At 32.7% G+C, this 27,691-nt stretch overlaps 4 protein-coding genes across 10 annotated transcripts; 2 read left to right on the forward strand and 2 right to left on the reverse strand.

The window, feature by feature from the left end:
* Nucleotides 1–1,729: 1,729 nt before the first annotated feature.
* On the reverse strand, nt 1,730–14,290 carry LOC123262009 (probable serine/threonine-protein kinase DDB_G0282963). 6 transcript variants are annotated; one of them, XM_044723976.1, is made up of 8 exons: nt 14,064–14,288; nt 13,957–14,003; nt 10,180–10,475; nt 5,938–7,789; nt 3,785–3,883; nt 3,313–3,665; nt 2,918–3,243; nt 1,730–2,798 (listed from the first exon to the last, which is right to left on the reverse strand). In XM_044723976.1, exons 3-8 carry the CDS (start codon nt 10,422–10,424, stop codon nt 2,458–2,460), a joined length of 3,216 nt encoding a protein of 1,071 aa, XP_044579911.1. In that variant the 5' UTR covers nt 10,425–10,475; nt 13,957–14,003; nt 14,064–14,288; the 3' UTR covers nt 1,730–2,457. The 6 variants fall into 6 exon arrangements, with proteins under 6 accessions (XP_044579911.1, XP_044579910.1, XP_044579913.1 ...); XM_044723975.1 differs by having other exon boundaries at nt 13,953–14,003; XM_044723978.1 differs by lacking the exon at nt 13,957–14,003 and having other exon boundaries at nt 10,345–10,475; nt 14,064–14,290.
* On the reverse strand, nt 14,108–19,821 carry LOC123262008 (protein RRP5 homolog). Its single transcript, XM_044723972.1, has 6 exons — nt 19,676–19,821; nt 19,477–19,539; nt 18,836–19,394; nt 15,030–18,290; nt 14,793–14,958; nt 14,108–14,696 (listed from the first exon to the last, which is right to left on the reverse strand). The coding sequence occupies exons 2-6, from the start codon at nt 19,537–19,539 to the stop codon at nt 14,534–14,536; spliced, it is 4,212 nt and encodes a 1,403-aa protein (XP_044579907.1). The 5' UTR covers nt 19,676–19,821; the 3' UTR covers nt 14,108–14,533.
* A 722-nt stretch (nt 19,822–20,543) lies between these two features.
* On the forward strand, nt 20,544–23,486 carry LOC123262075 (histone acetyltransferase KAT2A). Of its 2 annotated transcripts, none has more exons than XM_044724084.1 (3): nt 20,544–20,782; nt 20,858–23,167; nt 23,267–23,486. In XM_044724084.1, exons 2-3 carry the CDS (start codon nt 20,890–20,892, stop codon nt 23,458–23,460), a joined length of 2,472 nt encoding a protein of 823 aa, XP_044580019.1. In that variant the 5' UTR covers nt 20,544–20,782; nt 20,858–20,889; the 3' UTR covers nt 23,461–23,486. The 2 variants fall into 2 exon arrangements, with proteins under 2 accessions (XP_044580019.1, XP_044580021.1); XM_044724086.1 differs by having other exon boundaries at nt 20,544–20,772.
* A 649-nt stretch (nt 23,487–24,135) lies between these two features.
* Nucleotides 24,136–27,489, forward strand: LOC123262077 (actin, clone 403-like). Its single transcript, XM_044724088.1, has 5 exons — nt 24,136–24,473; nt 24,666–25,443; nt 25,859–26,237; nt 26,591–26,826; nt 26,940–27,489. Exons 2-5 carry the CDS (start codon nt 25,318–25,320, stop codon nt 27,327–27,329), a joined length of 1,131 nt encoding a protein of 376 aa, XP_044580023.1. The 5' UTR covers nt 24,136–24,473; nt 24,666–25,317; the 3' UTR covers nt 27,330–27,489.
* Nucleotides 27,490–27,691: the final 202 nt, after the last annotated feature.

Consider the following 27,691-nt stretch of genomic DNA (forward strand, 5'->3'; position numbering starts at 1 on the left):
CTCTTACTCATGTGCAAAAATGCGCAATCCCGCCATCTGGACTACTAACGGCGAGACTCGGTTTGCGAATTGACCCGGGACTTGACGACGACGACCGCCGCCACCACCACCGTCGCTGTTAGATCAAGATGAGGAGGATGAGGATTGTAAAGCTCTGGCGACTCGCGCATACACCTTTATCTCTGTCTCGCCTACACTGGCTCTCGTTTTTAGGCTGCACTATTCAAATATGTACTTGTCTCAAGTATTAGCCAATTCACGAGCCTATTTTTTGTTTTTCCGATAATAGTTTTTTATTTAATTATAGACGTTTATAAAGCAGACATTAGAAATTTGTAAATTATAGAGAAGGCCCAAGCGTCACAAAAAAAAATTTTGACTTTTTGATAGATTCCACTCAACAAGAAATTAAAAAATTAATAATCGTCAACGTAAATTCAACAAAACATTAACAAAAAAAAATTTGTGCCGCTTGGGGGGAAGAAATAAAAAAAATTTAAAGATTTGTAAATTAAAATTTTTTAGTCATATTTATGATAACTGTCTAATGTTGACATGATACAAAAATCAACAAACGTACGTCCAATTTTTGGTTTTATTTAAAAAATAATATTGTGAAAAAAAAAATTGAATTTGTAGTTTATAAAAATTTATAGATATGGATTTTTTATTATTTTCATCTAAAAATTTGATTGTTAAAAAATATCCTAAAAATCAGTATCATAATGTTGACTAAAGTTATATGGTGATCTTTAAAAATTTTACAGTAGGTTTATTCGTTTGATAAAATTATCGGGGATTAGTGGTATAATTTTTTATATACACTCTGGTAGGCAAACGATAGCTTTTTATCGATCAACTTTTTGTGTTTAAACTTTATGAAAATATAATTAGAAAACTATACTACAACAAATATTAAAAATATTACTTGAAATTTGCAAATTTAATGTAGTTAGTAAAATTAATATTGCTGAATTTATTCAAAGATAAAGTTAAAGTCCAACTATAATTTACCTCAAATTATATTCTTCATAATATTTTTAATACGTGAAAAAAATTGATTGATTAAAAAATTATTTGATTTAGTACCGCGTAAACGTCCTCGAACTGATAAGATTTTCATTATTTTGTCTATGAAGAAAAAAAAAGATACGATATAAATTATTATTATTGGTGTATCATTTTATTGGACAGATTTAACTAATTAATGTCTGTTACTTTTATTGGTATTTTGTCATGCATATTTAATAATTATGATAATAATAATAATAGTAATAGTAATAATAATTAAAAATAATAATGTTGACAATAATAATAGTAATATATATATATATATATATATATATATATATATATATATATATATATATATATATATATATATATATATATATTTAATATTATATTCGATAATATCGAATATCAATAGTTTATTTATATTCTCTTTCTCTTTCCATAAATTAAATAAATAACTCTTGACTGCTTGGAAATAAAACAAAAATATTTTACAAAAGTAAATATATAACCGTAGATTTAACAGGTGATTTGTTCTTGTTATTGTTGATCTTAATCTTTTAATTCTATTTATTTTTGGGATTTACTTATTGGATTTCAAGTGAGAAAGATAAATATTATTATTTTATTTATTTATTTCTTCTAATTTTAAAAAGTAACTAGACATCCGGAACATATAATTAAACTTTTGTTTCAAAAATACGAAGCTTACGTGAAATTTACTTATAAACTTTTTTTTTTATTTTTTTTTTTTTTTTTTTTTTTACAATTTGTCCTACATGACGTTAAATGGGGATACATTTTTTACAATTTGTTCCTACTATTAAGTCGTAAGGGTTATTTTTATACACGTAATTTTCATAAATTTATTAAAATTTTATATTTTAAATAGACAATGATTGTGAGAGAAATATATTTGTATATATATGTATAGTATAAACAAGTAATTTTAAAAAATAAATAAATTGAAATCTAGAAGAAAAAATGTATAATTTTTAAAGTCTAGTATAAATAGTCAAACTTTCATTTTAGTAAAACCATATAGTAGTCATATTATAAGTAATTAAAGACAGTCAATTAATAAATGAAGAAATTAATATAAAAAGCAAGCAACAAAATGAATAATATATATCAAAAAGAAATGCAGCTGCCCGCCTATTTTGGCTAATAAATATCATACCTAAAACCGACATCATTAACGCATTATATATATACTTTTTAAATCTTTTTTTTCTATCATTACACCGACACTTAGTGTTAGATATTAATTTTCTTCCGGATGTCGAGCTGCTTTTATATTATTATTTAGTTGTTGCTGCACTCGCCGACTAACAAGGCGTCGAGTCAATTTGTCACACACTGGACTTGAGGTATTACATTTTTATTTATATAAAATCCTCACGAGGCAAGATGGTACTGTACACTAACAAGTGTGGCGTGTGGTTACAAATGATGACTAAGAGGCTGCTGTTGCTGCTGTGACTGTGACTGCTGCTCGTAGAAGAGAACGTACGCCTCACTGGAAATTACTGAGCTAGCTGACACTGATGACACTCTACTGTCGTTGTACTCGTGCCATTCACCGGAGTAAGGATGCTTACAGTAGGCTGTGTAATGACCCGAGTACGGCGTACCCGAGTGATTAGCTACTCCGTAAAGATTGTACGTACATCCTTGAACGCCAGTTGCGGCAAAGGCACTGAGATCCAACCCCGTCAGTGGAAAATCAACCAGGACGCTCAATTTCGAACGGAATCTTTCCGTTGGTGAAAATCGTTTCAAATCTATTAGATTATTTTCATTAAGGAAAACAATTTTTATTATTATTAATTAAATTAAAAAAAAAAAATTAATATTATAGCAAAATAATAATAGTAAAAATAATAATCAATAAAAAGGATACGAATTACTAAGATTTTGGGAAACTTTTGAATGCTAAATCGTTTAGTACACTTTCTTCTCATCTGGCACTTGGAACACGTGGGTTTTTCATCACCATCCATTATCTCTGTCTTTGTAAAGTGCTCGAGACACTGATTAAGTTTAACTGTACCACTTCGTGTAGGTATTGGCAAACTTAAATCCCAAAATGGATCTAGGGTAACTGAAATGTGATCGCAGGACGTACACTGCAGAGATGAACGAAGTTGTCCTACAAACGCATCGACGATAGTACTGTCTTCGCTACGTAGGTATCTTTTCCAACTTTCTGTCGCTTTTTGGCTATCTCTGTTAATAAAAATAAAATATTTTTTTTTTTATTTTATTGATTTAGTAAATTGACAATACAATACTCACGTAAAGTGATCAGGTATGTCTGTAAGAATAGGTTGAGGTTTAACAGCAACTCTGTTGACATCTTCGTGTAATCCTTCCAACAGATATCTAAGGAACTCTTGAGCATCCTGTTGGGCGTAACCCATGAATCTTGGAGCAAATCTTTGGATTTGATTTTTTAATGATGAAGTATTAACTACGTGATCACCACTGCTCTCCCAAAGTTCATTAATAACTTGAGCGAAAGCTTTTATCAAGGCACCTTTCATGCTGGATGTCGTTTGATTAATATCATTCAAGTACTGTTCATTTAACAGGTACTCAAGTAATGGCTTCGTGTTGCTGAGACATTGGATCACGCTATTCATAAAACACTGTGGATAATATTTTATTTAATTAATTTAAATCATCATCAGAGTAGGTATAATAATAATTATTATTATTTTATTGATTTAATTAATGTACTGATCGTAACAATAAATTTTGAACTTACTGTATTTCCAATATTTCTCAATCCATTGAGGCCATAATTCTCGTCTCGTCGTGTAGGTATTCGACTACTCCTTGGTGGCCTTGAGCTCGAACTCTCCTCCTGCAATATATCGACAATAATTAAATTTGGCACAACTTTATGGCGTAATTTCCTGTTACACGTGAATCCGTACGAGTCTTTTGTATGAGTGAGTATAAATGAATTGTGATTTGCGAGTTGTTGGTCAGTTTTTTCCGGTGAGTAAAAAAAAAATTTTAGAAAAAAAAAAAAAGTAAACATTATCGTATTTTTTTCCGTAATTTCGTTTTCGGTATTTAGCTAATTATTAGTCGGCAAATGTTAAAAGTCACAAACAAGCCTCAACACTTAATTAAAAAAAAAATTAATACAACAACGAAATAAATTATTTAACAACAAAAGAGTATTAATAAAAACTAAAAACAAATTAATATTAATAATAAAAAAATAAAATAAAAAGGTTTATTTTTTTTGTTCAATAAATTTTTAAGGACAAATTTGAAGCATCACGTAAAGTACTCACCTTGACCCGAGCTACTATTGGCCTTTCACGAACGACGTGAGAGACTAATGAACAAGTGAGTCTCGAGCGATATAGAGCAGGGACATGAGGCTTTTTAGTCTTTAAGGGTGTCGTAAGTCCGATGAAAAAAGCAAATATAATTCCAAGAACCGCTAAAGTCCAAATGGACCAAAGACACCAGTTTATTACTTGAACGAGAGCCAGTTTACATTTAAATAATACGCGTTATTTTAATTTGTATACTTTATTGTGTTGTGTCCCGGTTTAACAATCGTTACACGGCAAAGTGCTAGATTTTTAATATTTCTAAACTTATAAAACTACTTTACAAAAATCTAAATAAAACTACCTGCTAGTTTTGGTAATTTTATTTTTTAATCTATATATAATCAATTATTTTTAGATTGCGTAAAAATTTAACTATCGCAATATAATTAATAATTATAATAAGAATAAGAATAATAAAAATAAAAATATGTATATCGCACATGTAACTTTTGTAACCGGTGTAGTTACACTTGTTTGGGAACCAGGGAGAGCGGTTGTCGGATTCTATTAATAACGAAACCCGATGGGTGGCACTAGAGCGAACGGAGTTAGTCTTCTTCGTCGTCGTGGTTGCTGGTGACGACGAGGAGACTAGAGTGATTTCGAAACGCGACTAGCTTTTGAGATTGTTACTCGTTAAAGATAAATATATATAATTTAATTTCATTAAATATTTTTTAAAAATTATTTTATCTCTTAAATTTTTTTTTTAATTCACTTAATGGCAGATACTCACAATTATTGACAATGAGACGTCGATATTGGTAGTACACGAGTAGTGCCGTCTAAGAATATTTAGATGATTATCAATAATAACTAATTGTCGATGTACCGTTAACGAGTTTAACTATTATTGTTATTAAAAAAATAAAATATATTATTGCTAAATAAACCACTTCCATTATTATTATTATTATTATTATTTTTGACACACAAAATAAAATTAATAGTAATAATAATAATAATTAGCAAACTCTCAATAATCCACGTGCCACTGACCAAGTACGATGTAGCAGCACCAACAGCCGCAATCATAATAATTATTTTTCTTAGTACTCGTGCTCTTTTTTTTTCAGTTTCTTCACACACTGATGACAATAATAGTAATAATAATAACTAACAACAACAATAATAATAATGAAGAAAAAAGCTCTAGATTGTTGTCAAGTCTTGGTTGTAGTTGGACGATTATTCAAACCGAGTACCCGATAGTACCTCACCCTGGGATTGCTCAAGCGCAACTCAAGTTGCCAAAATCAGTAATTGGCGCGCGGGAGGAAGTAGAACACGAGAGTATGTATCATACGTCTCGTTGCAGTCGTGTATTGTCTGCAGCACGTGGTTATTGAGAGGACGAACTAAATAAAAAAAGAGTAATATAAATATAAAGAACCAAATAAACTGAGAGAGACAAGAAACTAATGTAAAAAAAAATAAAAGTAATTAATAATAATAAATAATAAGAATAAGAGATGAAAGTCGGCCGAGGTCAAGTCAACTCGTTGTCCCGGTTCATCGACATTCCGTTGAACGCGAACAAGTCGATACGTTGTTAACTACTCACAATCTGGTCGTTGATTCCACGAGAAACGCCCTGATGAACACCAACTGGTGGATTCAAATTGCTGCTCCCTGCTGAGGAGGATGATGGATTAAACCGTGCGCCATCAGCGAGAGTTTCCTCCTTTTGCCAGTCAAAGGGTGCTTTTGAGTTGGATGCTTTCCCAGAATCATCGTTATGAGTACCTAGAGGTCTGGATGTCACCTTGGTATTAAGATCTACTGGTACTTTACAAAAGCCACTGGCGACTTGACTGTACGCTGGTCTGGTTGGATTATTATCTTGAGGTTTTTCAATTATACTATTTGTCTTAACGTTTTCTAAATATTTATTATTATCTAATGGAAAATCATCAGTATATTCATTTGATTCCAAGCGTATTTCATCGAACCCATCATCAGAGTTATTTGTGACATCTCTCTTACTTGTTAGGCGTTGCTGTTGTTGATAATCATTATTATCATTAGACATCCGATTTGTTGATGAATTACTACTTTCAAGACTATAAAAATGCGTACTAAGTATAGAAGAATGCAAGCTCTCTAACAAAGTATCTCCAACAGTGGAGACTGCTCCGGTAGTCGGTTCTTTTAAAACAGGATTGTTACGGGAATTTGAATTTTCCTGATCATTATTGTTAGTCACCAGCTCCGTACTGTTATCGGGATTAGTGGGCGGTATTTTTTTAGTCCACGAGCAAGCTCTATTATCAGCGGGTGCAGCACTACCACCACCATCACCAGACGTGGCTGACGTCGACGACAAAGTATTGTAAAAAGTATAATTATCGGTAACACTAGCTATTGAAGCTATTGGCGTAGTTAACGGTGTAGTTGTCGTGGAATTGTACGATTCGGAAGCAGGAGAGTCTACAGGGCTTGTTAATTGATGGGAGGTAGTGGATGATGATAGGGATGACGAGGAAGGAGATGACGAGAGTAAAAGAATTGTAGCAGTGTTTGTAGTTGTTATTGTTGTCGTTGTCGTAGTAACAGCAGGTGTTGTTGCTGCTGTTACTGAAGAATATGATCTTTGCGTATAGCCAGCCAATGTCGGATGACCGTGATGGTTTAAATAATTATCGTCATAGTCGCGGTCATTGTGATTGTTAATAATACGATGATGCTGATCGTCACTGTATTGTTGTTGACGGTCATGGTCATTGTTATTGTTGGCGTTGTTGTTGTCATTGTCAACAACAGCAATAGCCGTTTTATTATTGACGTTATTCCCGTGGTGAAGGATATTATTTCTCGCGATATCCGGAATAATATTGCTATCGTGATCTTGTTCCAAAGATGATGATGATGATGATGTCTGATGGTGCGTTACCTCGGTTGGCGCCGCAGCGCTGTCAATTTGATCATGCCCGGTCAACAGGGTGTTTGTTGGATTATTTCTTCTTTTAGTGTGTCGATTATTGACAGCCCACTTGTCCCCACCGACTAGTGAATTTGTTGTTTCGTTTGAGTATGAACGGTCACGATGCTCACGGTAACCAATTGAGTCCCGTTCATCGCCACCGTGAAGCTCTGCTAGGCCACTCGTTGATGAGGATGTTGGAAATGACTTGCAGTGACCATTTAACGTACTGCTGTTGCTACTGAGGCTACTGTTGCTCCCGTTGCTTCGGTATATCGACGGTACGTAGTTGTCAGGTGAGTATTTTGACCGAAATTCACTATCGGTTAAATTATTCGACGCTGATAAATTGTTGTAACGATCACGATTGTTTGAAGACGAAACCGATGAGGTTGTTGTGGATGCTGAAGACGTTGATGTTGATGAAAACTTTGGCGGCAACTTGCTGGCTGTCGACGAGACCGATCCGCCTTCACTGTACGACGAGACTGACCTGTAAAAAGATTTTAATGTTAGAATGCGGGACAAGTTTAGGTATATGTTGAAAATTTGCTTGCTAAGGTGGGCTTTAAGCCAAGGGCTTATTATTTTTTTGGCTTATGCTATTTCAATGACTCTTGCATTTAATTTTATTCGTATTGTATTATATTATAGTATATCATATTATTTCTGCAGTTAGCTCTTATCATCTGTATTATAAAACTAAACTTTCCGCTATCTAACCGTTATGTACAGAAGCTGATTATAATGCAACGTCAGTAATTTGCCTAACGATTATTATTCAATCGCTTTTTATATCTCTCTATCTATTATTATATGCATACCCATAATCCTAAACGACGTTTCAAGTATTATCTTAATACTTGTTTTGATCGTTTAACCTATCACCAAGATTTTAGTCTACACAAAAGAATTTTTTTTTTTCGTCTTCTTTTTTTATACTTCAGTAAATTCACTTTCACATGTATACTGATAATACATTGAAAATGTTAAAATGCCACCCACTACATTGTACAGACACAATCAATCACCTCCTACAATCTTCATTGTATATTATCGAACAAAAAATAAATATTACAGTGGCGTAGAAAATATTTTAGCAATAAAATCACAGATTCAGCAAGCTATCGGTATAACTCGAAAAATAAAAGTTTTAAAACGAATGTCTTACAAAAAAAAAATGCTGAGTAATATTTATTCGATAATATGTGAAAAAATAAATTTAACATAATATTTCTTCCCTATAAATTATATAACAAAGTAAAATGAAATAAACTACAAGAACAAAGAAGATAAATAGTTTATAGATAAAAAAATGACAATAAACTATTATAAAAAATAATCAAAGTTATAGTTATGTTATATTATCTCTGGTATCAAGTTTATTTTTGTCTGGACTAATATTAGCATCGACTTGTTTTTAAGTGAAATGGAGAGGCTATCGCCGAAGGTGGAGGGAGGAAGAAAAAAGACAAGTACTGTAAACAATTCGTGCCACGGTACTCGGGTGTCCTTTGACACGATCATTATTCTTCCCTCGTAGACTTCTCCTGAGGGGTTGAAAGTACCCCCTAGGGAAAAAATCCAGCAGATGCTAAATCGTCATCATTTTGGGAGTCACGAGTGGCGCGGTCGTGACCCCTGCTCTCTGCTCTCTTATAAACTCTCCTTTTCTTCAGCTCTTTTTATCTCATTCTTCCTTCCGTTCTCCATTGTAACTACAATCCGAAGAGTTTGTAATCCTATATTATGGTGGTCCTCTTCGGAGGTAGGCGAAAGCCTCGCCATATATTCTTCTGTAACTACAATCCGAAATTCAACATTATACACATATAGAAAGAGAACTTTAGCGACCCCTGATCTGAAACATTTGGCTGTACATATATGTTATGTAGATATTCGATAAAAGTAGAGCATCAGTACAACCAAGACAAGAGCAAATAAAAAGCAGTATGTAGCTGGGTTTAGACCAGGACTGCTGAAATAACGATACGACACGAGGGTTTATACCAGACAGTCGGTCGCTAATCGGCTAATACTGTTGTGTTGATACTCGTTGAACAGGTTCGCGGTCTTGTATCTCGACCAAGGATCACCCCAAAATCCCGTTGAACTTGTTTCTATAAATTCAATATGATTGACCGTGTCAAACGCACATACCTAAAGAAAGTGTGACCTAGACCTCTTGGATTATATTATATTATACGTCCTTTAGTAAAAGCATCTACTAAACTACTAATACTACTATTACCACCAGAATAATACCAGAAACCAGTATGAGTACCAGTACTATGAGAAGAATATATATTATATCCACTATTGAGAAAACAACAGTGACCCTATACAATTTAGGCGTGAACTCAGTAAAGGCTTCTAATTGGATCTTTGTTATACCTGCAGAACAAAAGAAAACACGTTTGAGCTTTTGTCAATGTATTGTTCCTCAGTTTAAAACGCATGCGTCTGCTTTTCTCATTCTATTCTCTATTTTACGACAACCACCTCCACAAATTCGCCACCACCGCCGCAGCTAGTACTAGTACTATTACCACCCCCACCATCACCACCACTTCCTCTCTTTTAGCTCCTCATCGTGGCAATTACCCCCCGGGGAAGAAACCTCGTCACCCTTGTTCATGGTATACAACGTTGAAACAAAGCTTGAATAACCGCATTAACAACAACCCGGATATGCCTACAGTAAGACAAATTAATGTGTCATAAATATAAGTTATTACAAAGATCCTGTCACCTACTGACAGCGTTATTTGTTATAAAATATTATTTAAATGTCTAAACAATAATTATTAATATTATTATTGTTAATTTTATTGTTGTTGCTGTTTTTTTTGTGTTGTGTTATTATTTATTGACACAACAAACCTTGCAGGGGAATAATAATTTTTTCTAGCCCCAGATAAACAAGTGGTAGATGTTGCTGCCGCACTGTAACTCATGTGTTCAAGTGCCTTTGATGATCTACAACTATTAAATTTAGTGGTTGTTGTTCCGCTGGAGGTCGTTGTTCCGGTACTACTGCTACTGTACCTTCGCGTTGGTGATAATGGCGCCATTGAATTGTATGTTACTGCGACGGCACCTGGAGGTCCGCCGCGATGGATTGACATTGCACTCGTAACACGTGTAATTTCCTACACGCTGCCTTCCACTTTCAGTCTCTGAAATAATAAGATATTTGTTAATAAATTTAAATTTTATTTTAGAGATAAATCAAACAACTATTATTATCTATTATAAGAAAAAAGTCATTCTACAGTCAGAGATTATGTGATTCATCGCAAGGATGTATAACAAGGCCTTTAAAAAATTAATTCGCTTGAATAGATGCCATAATAGTCTTATGCGTTGATTAAAAGTTCCTAAACTGGTTATATTAGCGAATTTAAAACTATCATACATTAGTCGCGATCGTTATGTATAAATTCCGTTGGTAGTTGACCTAGTTAACACCTCTGACTGGAATTATTTTTAAAAATAGCACCACTACAGTAAACATACACACTGTATATTTTTTTTTCTTTCTGTTGTTCTGCGATCTACACATAGCACATGCAATAATGTATAAGAATATTATTTGTGCGGTAAAACGTAAATACAAAAAATTAATATAAAAAAAATTCCCTAAAGCGGATAATCTATTTAAGTAATTATCTTTTAATTGAAATATGATATTGTATTTGAAGAGAAGACAAGACTTACAAGGACGTGTCTTGACGTAATGTATTATTGTAACAATCAATATGTATATTTATAAAAATGATATTGTCGTATATATATTTAGTATTGTTATTCATTCATTCATTCATTAATACATTATCAAGTCTCTTATTGTTATTATTTAATGATGCTAAAATATGTTAAGAAACATTTAATCATTTAGAATAACACTCATTTGTAACATGATAGTCCCCAAAAGGCCATTGTGAAGGTCAAACGAGTTCCTTTAACGAATCAAACAAATAAACAACTTATTGTTAAGATCTATATAGATATATTATATATTACACATACGCACTTGATAAAATGCTAATCATTTACCAATACCTATAAAATAAAAAGTATTATCACGTAAGTTCAGAGATTTTGAGTTTTGCGACGTTAAATTTGTGGTATTCAAGTGCATGAGAAATAAGATATACAAATTTAAATCAACTTTTACATACTATGCTACGGAACAGTGAATTTAGATAGAAGATGCATTTAAATGTGGCAAATATGTATGTACGTATACATAAATGCCTGAACACATTTGCTGGTATACAACAAGACTTTTCTTCAGTTGGTGGCGACTTTCCAAATCCCTCAATACACTCTTCTCTTCATCGTCATCATCATCACCACTAGCGGCATGTATATTTATCATACATCAACAAAATACACCCCATACCTATTTATAAGACACGATAATACGCAGTCAAGAAAATATTATTTAGGTTTATTGTAATTATTATTCATTGGTAATTTATAGTACACATTTTAATAAATTAACAACAAATAATAACATTAAATAAGCCGAAGCTGTCAATTGTAACGAAATATGAAATTTTTGAGTATTTTTTAAGTAAATACTTGTTTATAATTTACTAGATGTATAATTAATATTATATTGAGATGAAAATAAGATTAAAGTTGAGGTAGAGAGTATGATCGAATGCCAAAGACGTTATTCAACTCTCTAATACTATTATATATAACAAATTAAATCGACAGACACACGCGAGAGTTACATCATCGAGGGTAAGTCTAATTCTCGTTGGTGAATAGATGATACTATGATGACTTGATGAGATTAAACTTTTATGCAACGTTATTTTAACAGTTTCCTGTGGTTCGCTAGTCCATTATCGTTATTCGTAACTAAATTTAATTCTATTTCTATTATAATAAATTATTACTCGGAGGTTCGAGTGTTTAATTGGATTAATTATAATGGTCTTCGTTTGAATGTCAAATAAATACATTTTTTTTTCTTTTTGTATCATTATAAAGTGCTTTATAAAGCTGTCCTCTTTCGGCAGACTCCCCTGGAGGATTAAAACTAATCGATACCGCGTACATACACGTGGGTGTTGTGCCAGTGTAAGTAAACTGGGTAAGCAGAAAAAAAGTAAGAGTACAGTGTAGAATGTATAATTGAATAGAATGTCAGTGTGTCTCAGTCTGACGGAATCTCACGGTTAAGAGTAAAAGAAAACTTTGAAATGCACTTGATGAGATTCTCATAAGTATGACGACGACGATGATGATGATGATGATAAATGCAATGAATGTTCACCATCCATTTAAATTTATTTTTGTTGTCTTAAACTCCAAATGCTTTCTGGCTTTTTCTTGGCTACAATTACTCGTCATTAGAACTCGGAAATTGACTTTTTTGTGCTCATTTTCATTTAACTGTGATTGTTTATCTTTTTCTAACCATCTAATAAAAGACAATAATTACATTAAGTACATACTAAATTAAATTAAAATAATCAAATTACGACATAAATAATATACACATATATAACCATCTTAAATTTATATGTGAGATTAAAACTTAACCCTTTTGACGCACGCGAGAGATTTATGATTATCCCACGCAGATAAGCTCAAGACAGGTGATGTTATATACATTACTCACGAAATTAATCCTCATTTTAATGTTAATGATTTGGAAAAAAAAAAAAAAAAAACATTAGTTAGGTACAATTTCATAGAAAGATGATTAACTACTGAAATCTGGCTGTGACTATAACCTATACGCCCACGTCAATGAAAGCGCGTGATAAGTCTCATGTGAGATGAAAATACTCACGGAACTTATAATCCACGAAGAAGACGACGACGAACGTTAACTTTAGTTTTCTTTTTTTTTTCTCTCTTCAATCCACACACGTACTTTCTAATTTACTCACTCACGCACAGACGACATCCGATATCTTCCACGTCACATTAGCTAATGAATTTTAAAAATTCTTACACATCAATTAAACTCAATCCACAAATCAGATTAACTAATCGCTTCAATTATCAGCAGTACATTCCAAAGCCCTTAGCAGTGACGTCACATTACCGAGTTTTATAATACATACTGTAATATATACATACTGTAATATATATAGTTTTTTCCTTTTTCGTTTGTTTCAATGTATAGACATATAAGTACCTACAAATGCGTTTTATGTTTTTTAATGAAAACCAGAAGGAAGTTCTAATGTGATGCAGTACACATGTATCACCTACTTATTCTCTGGTAGAACTAAACTCAGATCGATAAAATATCGATTTTTTTTTCCAACACGTAAATTTTAAGTTGACTCATGAAACTCATACATACGAAAACTAAATACAACTCTCTCCCTCTCACTCACTCACTCTTTTTTCTCTCGATCTTTCTCCATATATATATATATATATATATATATATATATATATATAAATGTAACAAGATGCCTTGAGAACCTTCTCGTTTTGCTCTTCCTGTCTTATTCACACGCGAACTACACTGGGATTAAATTTATAGAAAATATAATTTTTCGAGAACTAACTTCACAAAAATGGATGATATCTGATCCTGAAAAATGATCGTATTAATTATCAAGTTGATTGATTTATTAAATAAAACTACAGATACAATTAAAAACTAAAAGTACCCACACATATAAGTGTAGAGCACTTGGACAGCAATGGTGACTATCAGTTTACTATATATGTAGTAAATATATAAAAATAAATTCTCGAACCCTCACTCAAGAAATATTTACCTTTCTCCACGGCGCTCCCTCGTCTTGTCGTTCTTTTTCGTTACGTTGCGACACGACACAATAAAGATAACTTTACTATATACTGACGATAGTCAGCCAGCAACGTGCGTACAAACAATATGGCGACTATTACAACTATTCCACAAGGTTACTGATTTTTTCGCTGATTATCACGCTTTTCGTGATCCTCCAATACTACACTGCTTAAATCACAACCACGTACTCGCATATGTTATGTGTGGAAGTAATAAAATTAAATAATAATGATAATGACAAGAAAAAAACATATAAACTACCTTGACCGACCGCGGAACTTTGAGAATTCTCTAGCGCAAACTCGCGGCCATTTTGTCAAAATAATCATTACGCTTGCGCTAAAATCAGCGGGATTATTTAAATTTTTTTTACAATTATTTAATTAAATATTAAAAAAAAATATTTATTTTACAATAATTAACATAATAATATGTTTATCCTTTTATGATTTTATCTAAGTATTCCTTTGCTAATTTAGTAGCATGTTCTACACCTGCTGGGGTACCGTATTTCTCTTCAAAGCTGACGTATTTTTCAAACAACGTCTTCATTTTCTTGGGAGGAAGAGATTGGAGTACGGCCTTCTCCAAAACTTTCCTACAATTAAGTAAATATAAATATGTAGTAATATTATCAATAACAAATAATTAAGGCATAAATAAATTTAATTAAAAGTTTTATGTCGAATCATACCTTGCTGCGTCAAACTTTTCAGATTTAACCAACATGTCCACGTAACACGTCCAAACAATTACTTTGTTTGCATATGAGGTCAAAAGTTTCTCAAATAATGTCTCGGCTCTTTCTGCATCGCCAAATCTGTTCTCCATTTGAGCGAATTTCATTATCAAATTTACATCTGAAATGACAAAACAAATTTATAAAAATGATTGTAAATTGAAATATAATAATAGCAAATAAAATACTTACGTTCTTTGGGTTGTAAGGACTGAAGCGCTCGTTGCATAAGGAATCTTGATTTTTCCTTCAATCCTGCTTTAAGATAAGCACCACCGCACTCTGTCCAAACTTCTGGATCTTGTTTAAATTTGCCAGTGACTACTTTAACGACTTCTTCCAATTTCAAATGTCTTCCAGCGTCAGTATGAGCAATAACCATGTGAAGATAAATTTTCTTAGCGTCATTAAGTTTTAATGCTTCATGGAAGACGCTGTCAAGAGTGTCAGGTGTTCCGAATCTTGACTCTAAGTTCAACCAACCTTGCCAAACGTTTAATTTTTCGTGTTCTTCCCGCAAGTTTATCGTTTTGAGAGCGCGTTTTGCGACTGCTCGGGCCTTGTCAATCTCAGTAGCTTGGAGATGATAAGCCATGTACTGAAGCCAAATTACTGAACTGTCAGGACTTGCTAGTACTAAACGATCAAATTGATCTGGAGAGTTCGGCATTTGATTGCTGGCTAATGCTTCTTCTCGTTGACGTATTTCACGTTCTTTTTGCCGCTCCAATTCATGCCTTTCCGCTGCAGTCAATTTTTTCTTCTTCTTTTTCGGCTCGTTATCGTCCTCTTCTTCACTGCTACTCGATGACTCTTCAATCTTTACTTGATTTAATGTTCCATCCCAGTTAAATCCACACTCTGGTATACTGAGATTATCTGCAATTTTATTTTCTCCTTCAACTTGGGGACTTATTTTTTTGTTTTTAGCTTCAACTTGAGGACTTATTTTTTTATTTTTAACTTCAAGTTGTTTAACCTTTTCTTTTTTGTTTTTCTTAGCCTGATCATTATTTTTCTTTTCTTTTACCAGTTGGACTTCATTGACTTCATCATCAGACTCTTCTTCACTCTTGACTTTAACTTTATCTTTAATTTCGTCACAGTTTATGGTTTTCGTCAAAAGTTTTGGTCTCTTTGAAAATAAATGCTCACCATGAATGTAACTTGGTTTTTTCCTCTTCAAATCTTTGCTATTCTGCAATTCAATCATATGTTTCCGTGACTCAAACGACGATTTAACAACAGCAACAGGAGTTAATTCAGCCTCACCGCGGTTAAGTATAACATAGCATCTTATTTTTTTACCAACTGAATACGACGAAAGATCAGGTTTCATGTCATTAGCGTGCCGACGAGTAGGTAATGAAACTAAAGTACCCTTTCCTTGACCCTTCAACAAAACTAGAGCAAACCAATTAGTTACCAAGACTATTTCACCTTTCAACTGTACGTTAAGTGAATCGTCGGGTAGTTTATTGACTTGATTCCTAATTGAATTATTCAGCTTCGGCAAAAGCGTAACTTCAACCAATTCATGAATATAATTGATCCACAAAACGGTTGCTTCAACTTGATCACCTTCTTTGTGTGGCTTTTCAATGTGACACGAGCGAACAGTTGCGGCAACATCATTTTCCAACTTCAGAACAAGTCCATGTTCTGTTACTTTTTCAACCACTCCCTTTATATGCTGCCCCAAATTCATTGCTGAGATTGATTTATTAGTGAAATTCTCATGCGTTGCCATTTCTTTTAATTTACTAAGATACAAAGTCAAGACATCGACAGCAGCTACCATATCAGTGTCTTGTTTGACAGCGTCAGCCCAAACTTCGTGCAAAGCTGCTGTAAGATGAATTTTTTTTTCTTTTTTGTTGATGAAAGTTACTTTTCCAAACAGTAATTGATGTACTGATAAGCTTTCAATGTCTGATATTTTATTGTAAGGAATAAAACCGTACTCATCAAATCCTTCAATAGGTAGAACGACTTTTACACCTTTTGAGCTGATGTCTGTGATTGAGCAAGGAATATAATTATCTTTTTTTAGATTTTCCATTTTTGTAAGCTCTTTCTGAGGAACATAAGTTCGTGAAAGCAAAAATTTAGGAGATGTAGAGAATACAAGTGCTGTCAATGAATCTCCTGGAACATACTTTGCCGCCAAATGGGCTCCTAATTCTTTACATGGCGCAATATGACCAGCTGGTAAGAATCCTGTGACACTATCACCCTTGTTACCTTTGCTTATCCTCAAATAAATCCCTTCAGACGATGATTCAACGACAACTCCAGTGACTTCTTCACCAATGTTCAATTTTATTTCTTCCTTCTGATTGGATTTGTTGTGAGCAAGATTGAGGATCAATTTACCGCCTTCGTTGACTTTCTCTATCTTAACAAGAATAACTTGTCCAACACTGTAATTTAAAGTACCACCAGTAGTTTTGTTCAAAAATGGACTTGGTAGAAATCCTTTAACCTCACCGAAAAATGATATCAATAATCCCTCTTTTCTAACAGAAAAAATAGTTCCTTGATATATAGAACCAACACTTGCATCTTCGACATTCGACAGAATAGGGCGTTTGCTTTCGACTAATGATTTTTTTAGAGTCAACATCCAGCCGTTGCCTTGTTTATTCCTGCCTAAAACTCTCGCTGACACCCTTGCGCCAACTTTCAATAGCTGTTGTTTTTTCTTCGAGTCAATTCCCGCATCGGCGATGTGCATTGGAGCAACATCTCCAAATGTGTTGCCAGATTTAACAAAAATGAACCCATTTTTATTGAACCTGACTATTTCAACAGTTAATATCTCTCCTGGTTCAACTGTATCTGCGATACAACTATTCGCTTTTAACAAATTTTTTTGCATTGTACAAATATAAAGTCTGTCAGAAAGATCATAAGACAAAACCCGACATTTGTGAATAGACTCAGGCGGAAATTTAGCATTTATATTTTCAAAGTCTACCTCAGTTCGTTTGAAAGACACGAAACCTTTCACTCCTTCTTTTAATTTAAAAATAATTCCTTTAGCATCTCGATACAAAACAGACGCTTTGTTAATTATTTCTCCAACTTGAATTGGCTGCTTTTCTTTTTCAAATAAAAATTCTGTGAAATACGCAAACTTAACTGTAGGAATTACATACAAAAGAGTCGCGGTAATTTCAGTGTCAGGTTCATAAGATGAGAGTGGCTCGTTCAGATACAGTTGATTTATATAACCATTATTGTTTTCGTTGAATGAAACTCGAAGACCGTTACGTAAAATTTTCTTCACAGTTAAATCAATACGGGATCCAGGAACAAGTGAATCTAATTGAAGACCATCGACACTAACTGATGAAGTTATACGTTTAGATTTTGTGGTAAGATTTAGTGTGATTATATTCTCATCCGTTTTAACTTTTTTTATAGAGCAAAATATTTGCTGACCATGATCTGAAACATTAAATATTTAATTAAATAAATAAATAACTTGTAAAATAATAATTAATTAGTTTAAAATCCAATACTTCAAATTAAATTAAATATAAGAGGAACTAGGATTAAATTAACATCAATCATCTACAATATTTGGACCACGCAACGTTTCGCTCGAGTGACTTCTGTTATCCTAATTTTTTGATAAATAATTTTATAATATAAAAGGATTAAGTCAAGTAATTTAAAACAAGTATGAGTATGTTGTATAGCGTAACATGCACAACATGACTGAATATGTATGTATGCAAGACTGGAGTGTTTTTGACAAGATACGAAAACGTGTATTGGAGGTATGGTTTTCATCTAAGATTGTATGTATTTAATGTAAGCCTTATAATAATTATATATATTTTATGTTGTACAGAGCCTAACGAAGCTATGAATTATAGCGAAACGTTGCGTGGTCCAACACTGTTGATGTATTGATGTTCATTTGATCCTAGTTCCTCTTATATTTAATTTAATTGTAAAATAATGGTAATAAAAAATAATAAACTTACGATATTTAACATTTTCAGCAACATCTTTATTAGCCAAAAATCCTCGGAGAGTTTTAATTCCAGTATCAATAACGTACCCATGGTCTTCGACACTGCTTATGGAACAAGCAATCTTACATCCGCTTTTTAAACTTTCAGGATGAAGACTTTGATTGATAAGCCCTGGTTCCAATGACAATTTCACAGCATTTTTCTCATCTGGATTGATACTTTTGACAAAACATATAACATAATCACCGTTCTTGTAAACTTCATTCAGAGGTTTGTACTCGGTGAGTTGATTATCGGTAATTTCGATAACTTTTTCCAACAGACTTGTGTAAGCCTCACTGACATCAGTTGCTAAAACCTGTCCACTCAACCGCCCTGGCAATGATACAGTTATATCGTACTCTGTAGCCGTATAAACGCGGCCCAGAATAACCATTCCTTCAACTATGGTTGGGTATGTCAGACATTCTGCACTGGAGGGTCCAAAATCTTGCTCACCTTTTTGTGCATCTTTGATTTTTTTACTCTGGTTAAACTTAGCAGATCGTTTTCTTTTATTGCCCAGAAACTGAAATAGATTTATAGATCATTAGAAAAATTAATAAAACATACATTGAGTATTTTATTAAATAAAAAAAAAAAATACTTACAGAATTTGATGAACTGCTAGACAACGGCTTTTTACCGCCTCTGGGGAAGTCTTCTAACGTCATCTAAAAATTAAAATAAAATATTTTAATAAGTAAATAAACTTTTAATTTTTAGGTTATGTTTCAACACACGTGGAAATGATTTTAGAGTCGGAAAATCAAAATAAAAATATGTTAAAATTTTTTTTTAAATACATACTTTGTTTTGTAAAAAAGTTTCTTAGTCACAATTTTATTTATAATAAAAATTTATTTATAACACACAGATCTTTGTAAAATTAATGTCTCTCACGCATGCTTTTCAATCAATCACAATCACAATAATCCCTCTTTGAAACTTCTCCCACTCCGAAACAAGTTAAATAAAAATGGCTGCCATTTAGGCGGAAAAATTAAAAAAACACATGGTGCATTCCACACCAAATTGGATGACATTAAAGTTAGCAGTCACTAGAGAATTTTTTAATTTTTTTTAACAAAAAAATTTGTTCCAAAAAATTACATTTAAAATTTTTTTAAATTTCTATATGTCAATTTTTTTTATATTTTTTTTTGCTATAATTTATTTGTTCAAAAAATTAAAAAATTATTAAATATTTGCTAAATTTATCATCATCCAAATTGGACACTAAGATTTTGACTTATTTAGATTGTGCCACTTAACCATTTTTTAATTTTTTTTTAACAAAAATTTTTTCCAAAAAATTATTTTTAAAAAATAGTATTTTTTATTTTTTTAAATTTCCATAAGTAAATTTTTTTTCTACTTTCCTTGCCATAATTTATTTGTTTAAAAAAATTCTTAAAATTATCAAATATTTGCTAAATTAATTTTCATAATAGTCCAAGGATATTTTATTTTCATAATAAATTTTGTACTATTTAGACGTTTCTGTTCGAAAAACGAAATTACAATCACAATTTTTATTTTAAATACAAATTTATTTCATTTTATAAATGTATTTAAATATAAATTTACTAGCGCAAAAAAGATACTTATGCTGCCATCTAGCGGCTCTGGTTTTAAACTTCATTGCCAAATCATTATTATTATTATTATTACAAAATCTCGAACACGAGCATGAGCTCATTGTCAACCGTAAACACTGGCAAAAAGATATCTGTGTTGGAGTCTAACAAAAATTTCTCAATAAATCTTTCATTGAAGTGTATCAATTATTTATTATCAATATTGACTACTTTTAACAAATCCATACTTAGAAACAATCATTATAAATATTGAAGTTTACTCCCCGTAAATAAATAATTTAAAGATCAATTGAGGTTAAACACCTGGTATGTACAGGTAAAGTCACAATTTTATAAACATTATATTACTCACATTGACACAAAATAATGACAAAAGGTTTGCATATTCTAGATTTATTTAATCGCGTTTCAACTTATTGAAACATGTCATCGGAAGAAGTTAACAGAGTAACGGCTGCAGTGCCTACGGAAGAAGCTGGCCAGTCAGTCAGCAGCACAAGCCAAAACACAAGTACAGCTACTTCTAACGTCAACTCCCCACGTCCTCCAGACCAAGTCAGCCGTTCAAACAACCTCCAGCGTATTCAGCAACGAAAGCAACACGTATTCAACTGGCCCCAAAGTAAGAAGTTGATTAAATTGGCGAATTACAGCGCGTGTCAAGTAGAAGAGTGTAAATGTAACGGCTGGAAAAACAGCCTGCCACTGGTAAAGTCGCCTCAGAAAGACGGACAACCTCAGCAGCAGGCCCAGCAGCAGGTTCCCAATTTCAGTGATCCATGTCGATGTTGCAATCATACTCTAGACAATCATATTAGTCATTTACCAAAACAGTCAGATGAAGAGATTAACAGATTACTAGGGATGGTTGTGGACGTCGATAACATATTCATGGGTATGCATCGCGAAGAAGATCCAGATACTAAGAAAGTTTATTATTATTTATTTAAATTATTAAGAAAAAACATATTAGCAATGACTAAACCAGCCGTTGAAGCACCTCTCGGACAACCGCCTTTTGAAAGACCGAGTATCGCAAAAGCGATTAGTAATTTTGTTTTATATAAATTTAGCCATTTGCCGCAGCATGATTGGCAAGCGATGTACGACTTGGCTAAAATGTTTCTTCACTGTCTGAACCATTGGAACTTTGAGACACCAAGCGCTAGAAGAATATCTGCTAACTTGGAAGACCCGACGCCTTACAAAATAAATTACACGCGGTGGCTCGTTTATTGTCATGTTCCAGCATTTTGTGATTCGCTGCCGCATTATGACACTACGTTGGTATTCGGAAAAACAATGTTACAAGCGGTATTTAAATCTGTTTGTAGACAACTTATGGACAAATGTCACAGCGAGCGAGACAAAATGTCACCTGACAAGCGAGTTCTTGTATTGACCCATTTTCCAAAGTTCTTATCAATGCTCGAGGGTGAAATTTTCTCAAACACTTCACCTATTTGGGATCCTGAGTTCAAGCAAGTACCGCCTTATCATCTCCATTTATCACTCGACGCAAAAACCAACGCTGGACGTCGTACGGGTGAATTTGAGAAGGTAACACTTACTCCCAATGATAAAGATAATTACACGACGATAAATATCAGTCCAGGAGTTAAGCGAGCCGGAGAAAAGCGACCTCATACTGAAGGTAGATCTGAGAGCAAGAAGAAACGAACTGAAGAAGCCTTTGAGGACTTGCCTGAGGAGACTGTCGCTGTTGTTTTGGACACGATTAATGATCCAAACTATATGTGTGGTCCCGATGCCGTTTTCCCGCCAAATGTACCAAGAGACGAGACTGCCAAGCTGGAAGAAGCAAAAAAAATAATAGAGTTTCATGTCATTGGCAACAGTTTGAGTCAGCCAGTGTCTAAGCAGACCATGCTCTGGTTGATAGGTCTTCACAATGTTTTCAGTCATCAATTACCTCGGATGCCCAAAGAATACATCTCGCAGTTAGTTTTTGATCCGAAACATAAAACTCTAGCGTTAATTAAAGATGGTAGACCGATCGGTGGTATCTGCTTTCGGATGTTTGCAACTCAAGGGTTCACCGAAATTGTTTTCTGCGCTGTTACGAGTCAAGAACAAGTTAAAGGTTACGGGACACATTTGATGAATATGTTAAAAGATTATCATATAAAAAATAATATTTTACATTTTTTGACATTCGCTGACGAGTTCGCCATCGGTTATTTCAAAAAACAAGGCTTCAGCAAAGACATTAAATTACCTCGAACTATGTACCAAGGGTACATAAAAGACTACGAGGGGGCGACTTTGATGCACTGCGAGCTCAATGCAAAAATAGTTTACACTGAATTTACGGCTGTTATTAGAAAGCAGAAGGAAATTGTAAAGAAATTGATTCAGCAGCGACAGCAAGAAATTCAAAAGGTTCATCCGGGGTTGTCATGCTTCAAGGAAGGCGTTCGAGGCATTCCTGTTGAATCTATTCCAGGAATTCGCGAGACTGGGTGGAAAAATTACGCGCAAACGAGAACGAGGGGTGTCGCCAAAGGCAGTCAGGGTCCAGAGCCCATGGAAGCTTGTCTTGATATTACTGATTCGCTTTATAATGCGCTGAAGAGTGTTTTAAACAGCGTTAAAAATCACAGCACCGCTTGGCCATTCCTGAAGCCTGTAGATAAAAATGATGTTCCTGATTACTATGACCACATAAAATATCCGATGGGTAAGATATCAGTTTGTTTTTTTTTATTTTAATGTTAAGCTTTATAAAATGTCATTATTTATTTTTTTGATTTTATTAATTAACTTTTTTTTTTTACAGATCTCAAAACAATGACAGAGCGATTGAAAGCTCGATATTACGTGACAAGGCGACTTTTTATTGCTGATATGACGAGAATATTTACGAACTGCAGGCTATACAACAGTCCTGACACCGAATATTTCAGATGTGCGAATGCGCTTGAAAAGTATTTTCAAACTCGTATGAAAGAAATCGGTCTTTGGGATAAATAAATAAAAATTTATTTTATTATAATTAAGAACTCATGCGTATTGTATAAAACCTCCCTATTTATATTTTTAATTATTTGTTATAGTTGTATCGATTAAATTATTTACTTTCAGTGCTCAAATATATAATCAAGAAGTTATATTTAAGTATTGAGGATCAGTGTCATCGACGGCGTGTAATATGAGGAAGAAAATAATCAACAGATAAGAAATTAAACTTAATATATACGAAACTAAAGTAGACACGCTACTACTTTACAGCCCAATTATTATTATTGACCAAGCTGTTAATTAAAGAATGCAACCTGGCAGTTATAATGATGTTACAATGTGCGTCATAAGCATCGTATGGAACGATAATCACCGTTGACGCTCCTGTAAGCCTAGGAAATATTTAAACAGCCTTGAATTTTATCTAAAAGTGTAAAGCTCTAACAAAAAATAATAATTTTCATTCATTCTCGTTTCAGTCATTAATCGAATGCTTTTTTTTTAAAACCTCATAATTAGCTCCATTCAATCCAATTAACACTTTATGACAGAAACTAATTACCGTCTTATTGGTCATTTAATTTTTTTGTTTTTTTTTTTTCTATTGAAATTGGCATTGACACGATGATTTAAATTAAATAACATAATTTATGAATTAATTTTCAGTTGATAAAAAACAAATGAGTAATTTAGTGTTGCAGTTTTGTGTGTGTGTTTTTTTTTATAATTTGTAAGGAAAAAACATACGAAACACGGATGTGTCATAAAAGAATACCTAATTGAAGAGCAAATTACATTAACTTAAAGAGTATCAAGTAGTTTGCCTTCACCACTTGTGTCCTTTTTGGATGGCAAGGATTTATCACGTCCAATAATTAATTTAGTTATCTTATTTATTTAAAAAGAATTCAATTATCAATCAATTTTCTACCGCCATTACTTCCAATTTATGTACAAAATCGTAATAGTTATTCACCACAACGCTGTTAAATATTAAATTGAGGTCAAGGATAATTTAACGCAAGGTAAAGTGATACATATCAATAATAATAAATTTATAATAGACATAATTATAATAGCAATAAGATTTCCAAATATTTTTTGCTCAACAAAAAGTTTGCGTGATTTTCTCATCGTCGATTGTTGAATCTGTATATATTTATAATAATGATGATGATGATGATGATGATGATGATTTTCCGTGTACTCAATTTTAGCGGTGTAATTTCTCTTGTGATGTAGTCGCCCAAGTTGATTAAGGAAAAGACAAAGCGATTACTGAAGAGAAGAAAAGGAATTAAATTTAAAATAAAATATATATAAACTTGGTATGCTCTGGTTACCATGGATTCATTCAGTCTCTGAATAAGTATCAGCTAGTTTGATAATTAATTGGTGACAACAATCAAAAGTAATTAGCGCATTTACTCGCCGAATGACAAACATCATTATCATAAAAGTAAGGAGTGAAAAGAGTCTATTGTATCACTGTGAAGAAGAAATAGATAATAATCGGAGAAATTTATATATAATATACAAAAAAATTCCAAAAAAACGTTAATGATATCTTAGCATTGAAATTGTATAAAAGGCTGTAAGTTTATTTAGAGCAACGTGTGTACGAACGTTTGTCCATATATGCTAAGATAAAAAAAACACCGTTGATTAAGAGGGGAGTTGATATAAAGAACCGCGCGTTAGCTTCACGGCTCATATTATTGCTTTTTAAAACAAGACATACACTATTCGCGATTCATTTGTGTTTTTTTTTTTTTTTTTTTTATTAATAACTAGTTAATCAATAATTAAAAAAACAAAAATATAAATAAAAGTTTGTGTTGTTAAGTGATTTATTAAAAATATTCCAAAATGTGTGACGATGATGTGGCCGCTCTTGTTGTTGATAATGGATCCGGAATGTGTAAAGCCGGGTTTGCGGGGGATGATGCACCCCGTGCTGTTTTTCCGTCCATCGTTGGAAGACCTAGATATCAGGTAAATTATTAATGAAAATTTATTTAGCAGATATTTGATAATTTTAAGAATTTTTTTAACAAATAAACTATGGCAAAAAAAAAATAAGAAAAAAAATTGACATCTAGAAATTTTAAAAAATTAAAAATGCAATTTTTCAAAAATAATTTTTTTGAACAAATTTATTTGTTAAAAAAAAACTAAAAAATAATCAAGTGACTGCTAACTTTAATGTCATAAATTATTATAATTAATAAAATGTTATTTTCAAAAAAATGAAGTAAATTTTTATAAAAAATTAGACATCAGTTTAAAAATTTTTTGTATACATTTCTTGAAAATTTTATTTTATATTTAATTTTTTTGTTTGAAAAAAACGTAACTTTGAAGATAAAAAATTAAAATTTTCTAAAACTAATAAATTTATTTGGTGTAGGGAATAATGGTGGGTATGGGCCAAAAAGACAGTTATGTTGGAGATGAAGCCCAAAGCAAACGTGGTGTCCTGACAGTAAAGTATCCGATCGAGCATGGTATCGTTACAAACTGGGATGACATGGAGAAAATCTGGCACCACACATTTTACAATGAGCTGAGAATCGCACCAGAAGAACATCCGGTCCTCTTGACGGAAGCGCCATTGAATCCCAAAGCAAATAGAGAAAAAATGACCCAGATTATGTTTGAAACTTTCAATTCACCCGCAATGTACGTCGCTATTCAAGCAGTGCTATCACTGTATGCTTCTGGAAGAACCACGGGTATTGTTTTGGACAGCGGCGACGGAGTTTCTCACACGGTTCCCATTTATGAAGGTATGTATCTGGTATTTCATTCCATTAAAACCGACTATTCTATTTTCAGTTGTATGAATGAAAAGATAGATGATAAATTAGGCTAAATTAATTCTCATGCTCTATTTTAAATAGTATTTATACATAAATGTTGATATAAATTGATGAGAGCTAAATAGAGCCTAAAAAATAAAAGATGATTTTACCAAGTTGGGTTTTGACCTTTAAATCAGTGTCTTAAGATGGAAACAAGTTTTCAGTACAAGGATATAATACAAGTTTATTACACTGCTTGATGTCCTTTTATGAGCAAGCTTTAAATAAAAATTGACGATGATGATTTGAGTAATTTTGCTTATTTATAAATACTTCAGGATATGCGCTGCCGCATGCAATTCTACGTCTGGATCTCGCGGGTCGAGACCTCACGGACTACTTGATGAAGATCCTTACTGAGCGTGGGTACTCATTTACAACGACGGCTGAACGTGAAATTGTACGTGATATAAAAGAGAAACTTTGCTACGTTGCTCTAGACTTCCAACAGGAAATGGCAACGGCCGCAGAATCCAGCGCGCTTGAAAAAAGTTATGAGCTTCCAGACGGACAGGTGTTTATAATTTATAATTAATAATTTATGATTAATAATTTAAAATTTTATGGAATAATAGCTATTATTACATGCTAGATGAATCACAATTAATTGCAATTTAATTAAACTAGGTAATAACAATCGGTAATGAACGTTTCCGATGCCCTGAAGCAATGTTTCAACCCAGCTTCCTTGGAATGGAGTCCTGTGGTATCCATGAAACAACTTACAACTCAATAATGAAGTGTGATGTTGATATCCGTAAGGATCTTTACGCCAATTCCGTTCTCTCTGGTGGTACCACAATGTATCCGGGTATCGCTGATAGAATGCAGAAAGAAATAACAGCGCTTGCTCCGTCAACCATGAAAATAAAAATAATTGCTCCGCCGGAGAGGAAGTACTCGGTATGGATTGGAGGCTCTATATTAGCCAGTCTTAGTACATTCCAACAGATGTGGATTTCTAAACAAGAGTATGATGAATCTGGACCCTCTATTGTTCACAGAAAATGTTTTTAATTATTTAATTATTATTTTTCTTTTAATTTATTTATTATTACTATTATGTATCAATTAACCAGATTAATCTTTATGATTGTCTCCAATTGTTCGCTTCAATACAAGTATTTATAATACTCTAAATTTCTTTCCTTCATAGTTTTAAGTACAAGGGATAAGTGAAATTTTATTTAATTATATTAGTATATGATTATTATAATTAATAATTATTAATATTTATTCTATCATATATTTTTTTATTTCTAAAATATATATAATATATAGCAATAGTATATAATACAGCTCGGTAAATTATTGAGACAGATCTGAAAGTAAATTCCATTATTTTTTGTTTTAAATTTATACATTAATATTTTTTCATT

Source organism: Cotesia glomerata, linkage group LG3 (genome assembly GCF_020080835.1).
Source record: "Cotesia glomerata isolate CgM1 linkage group LG3, MPM_Cglom_v2.3, whole genome shotgun sequence".
NCBI lineage: Eukaryota > Metazoa > Arthropoda > Insecta > Hymenoptera > Braconidae > Cotesia > Cotesia glomerata.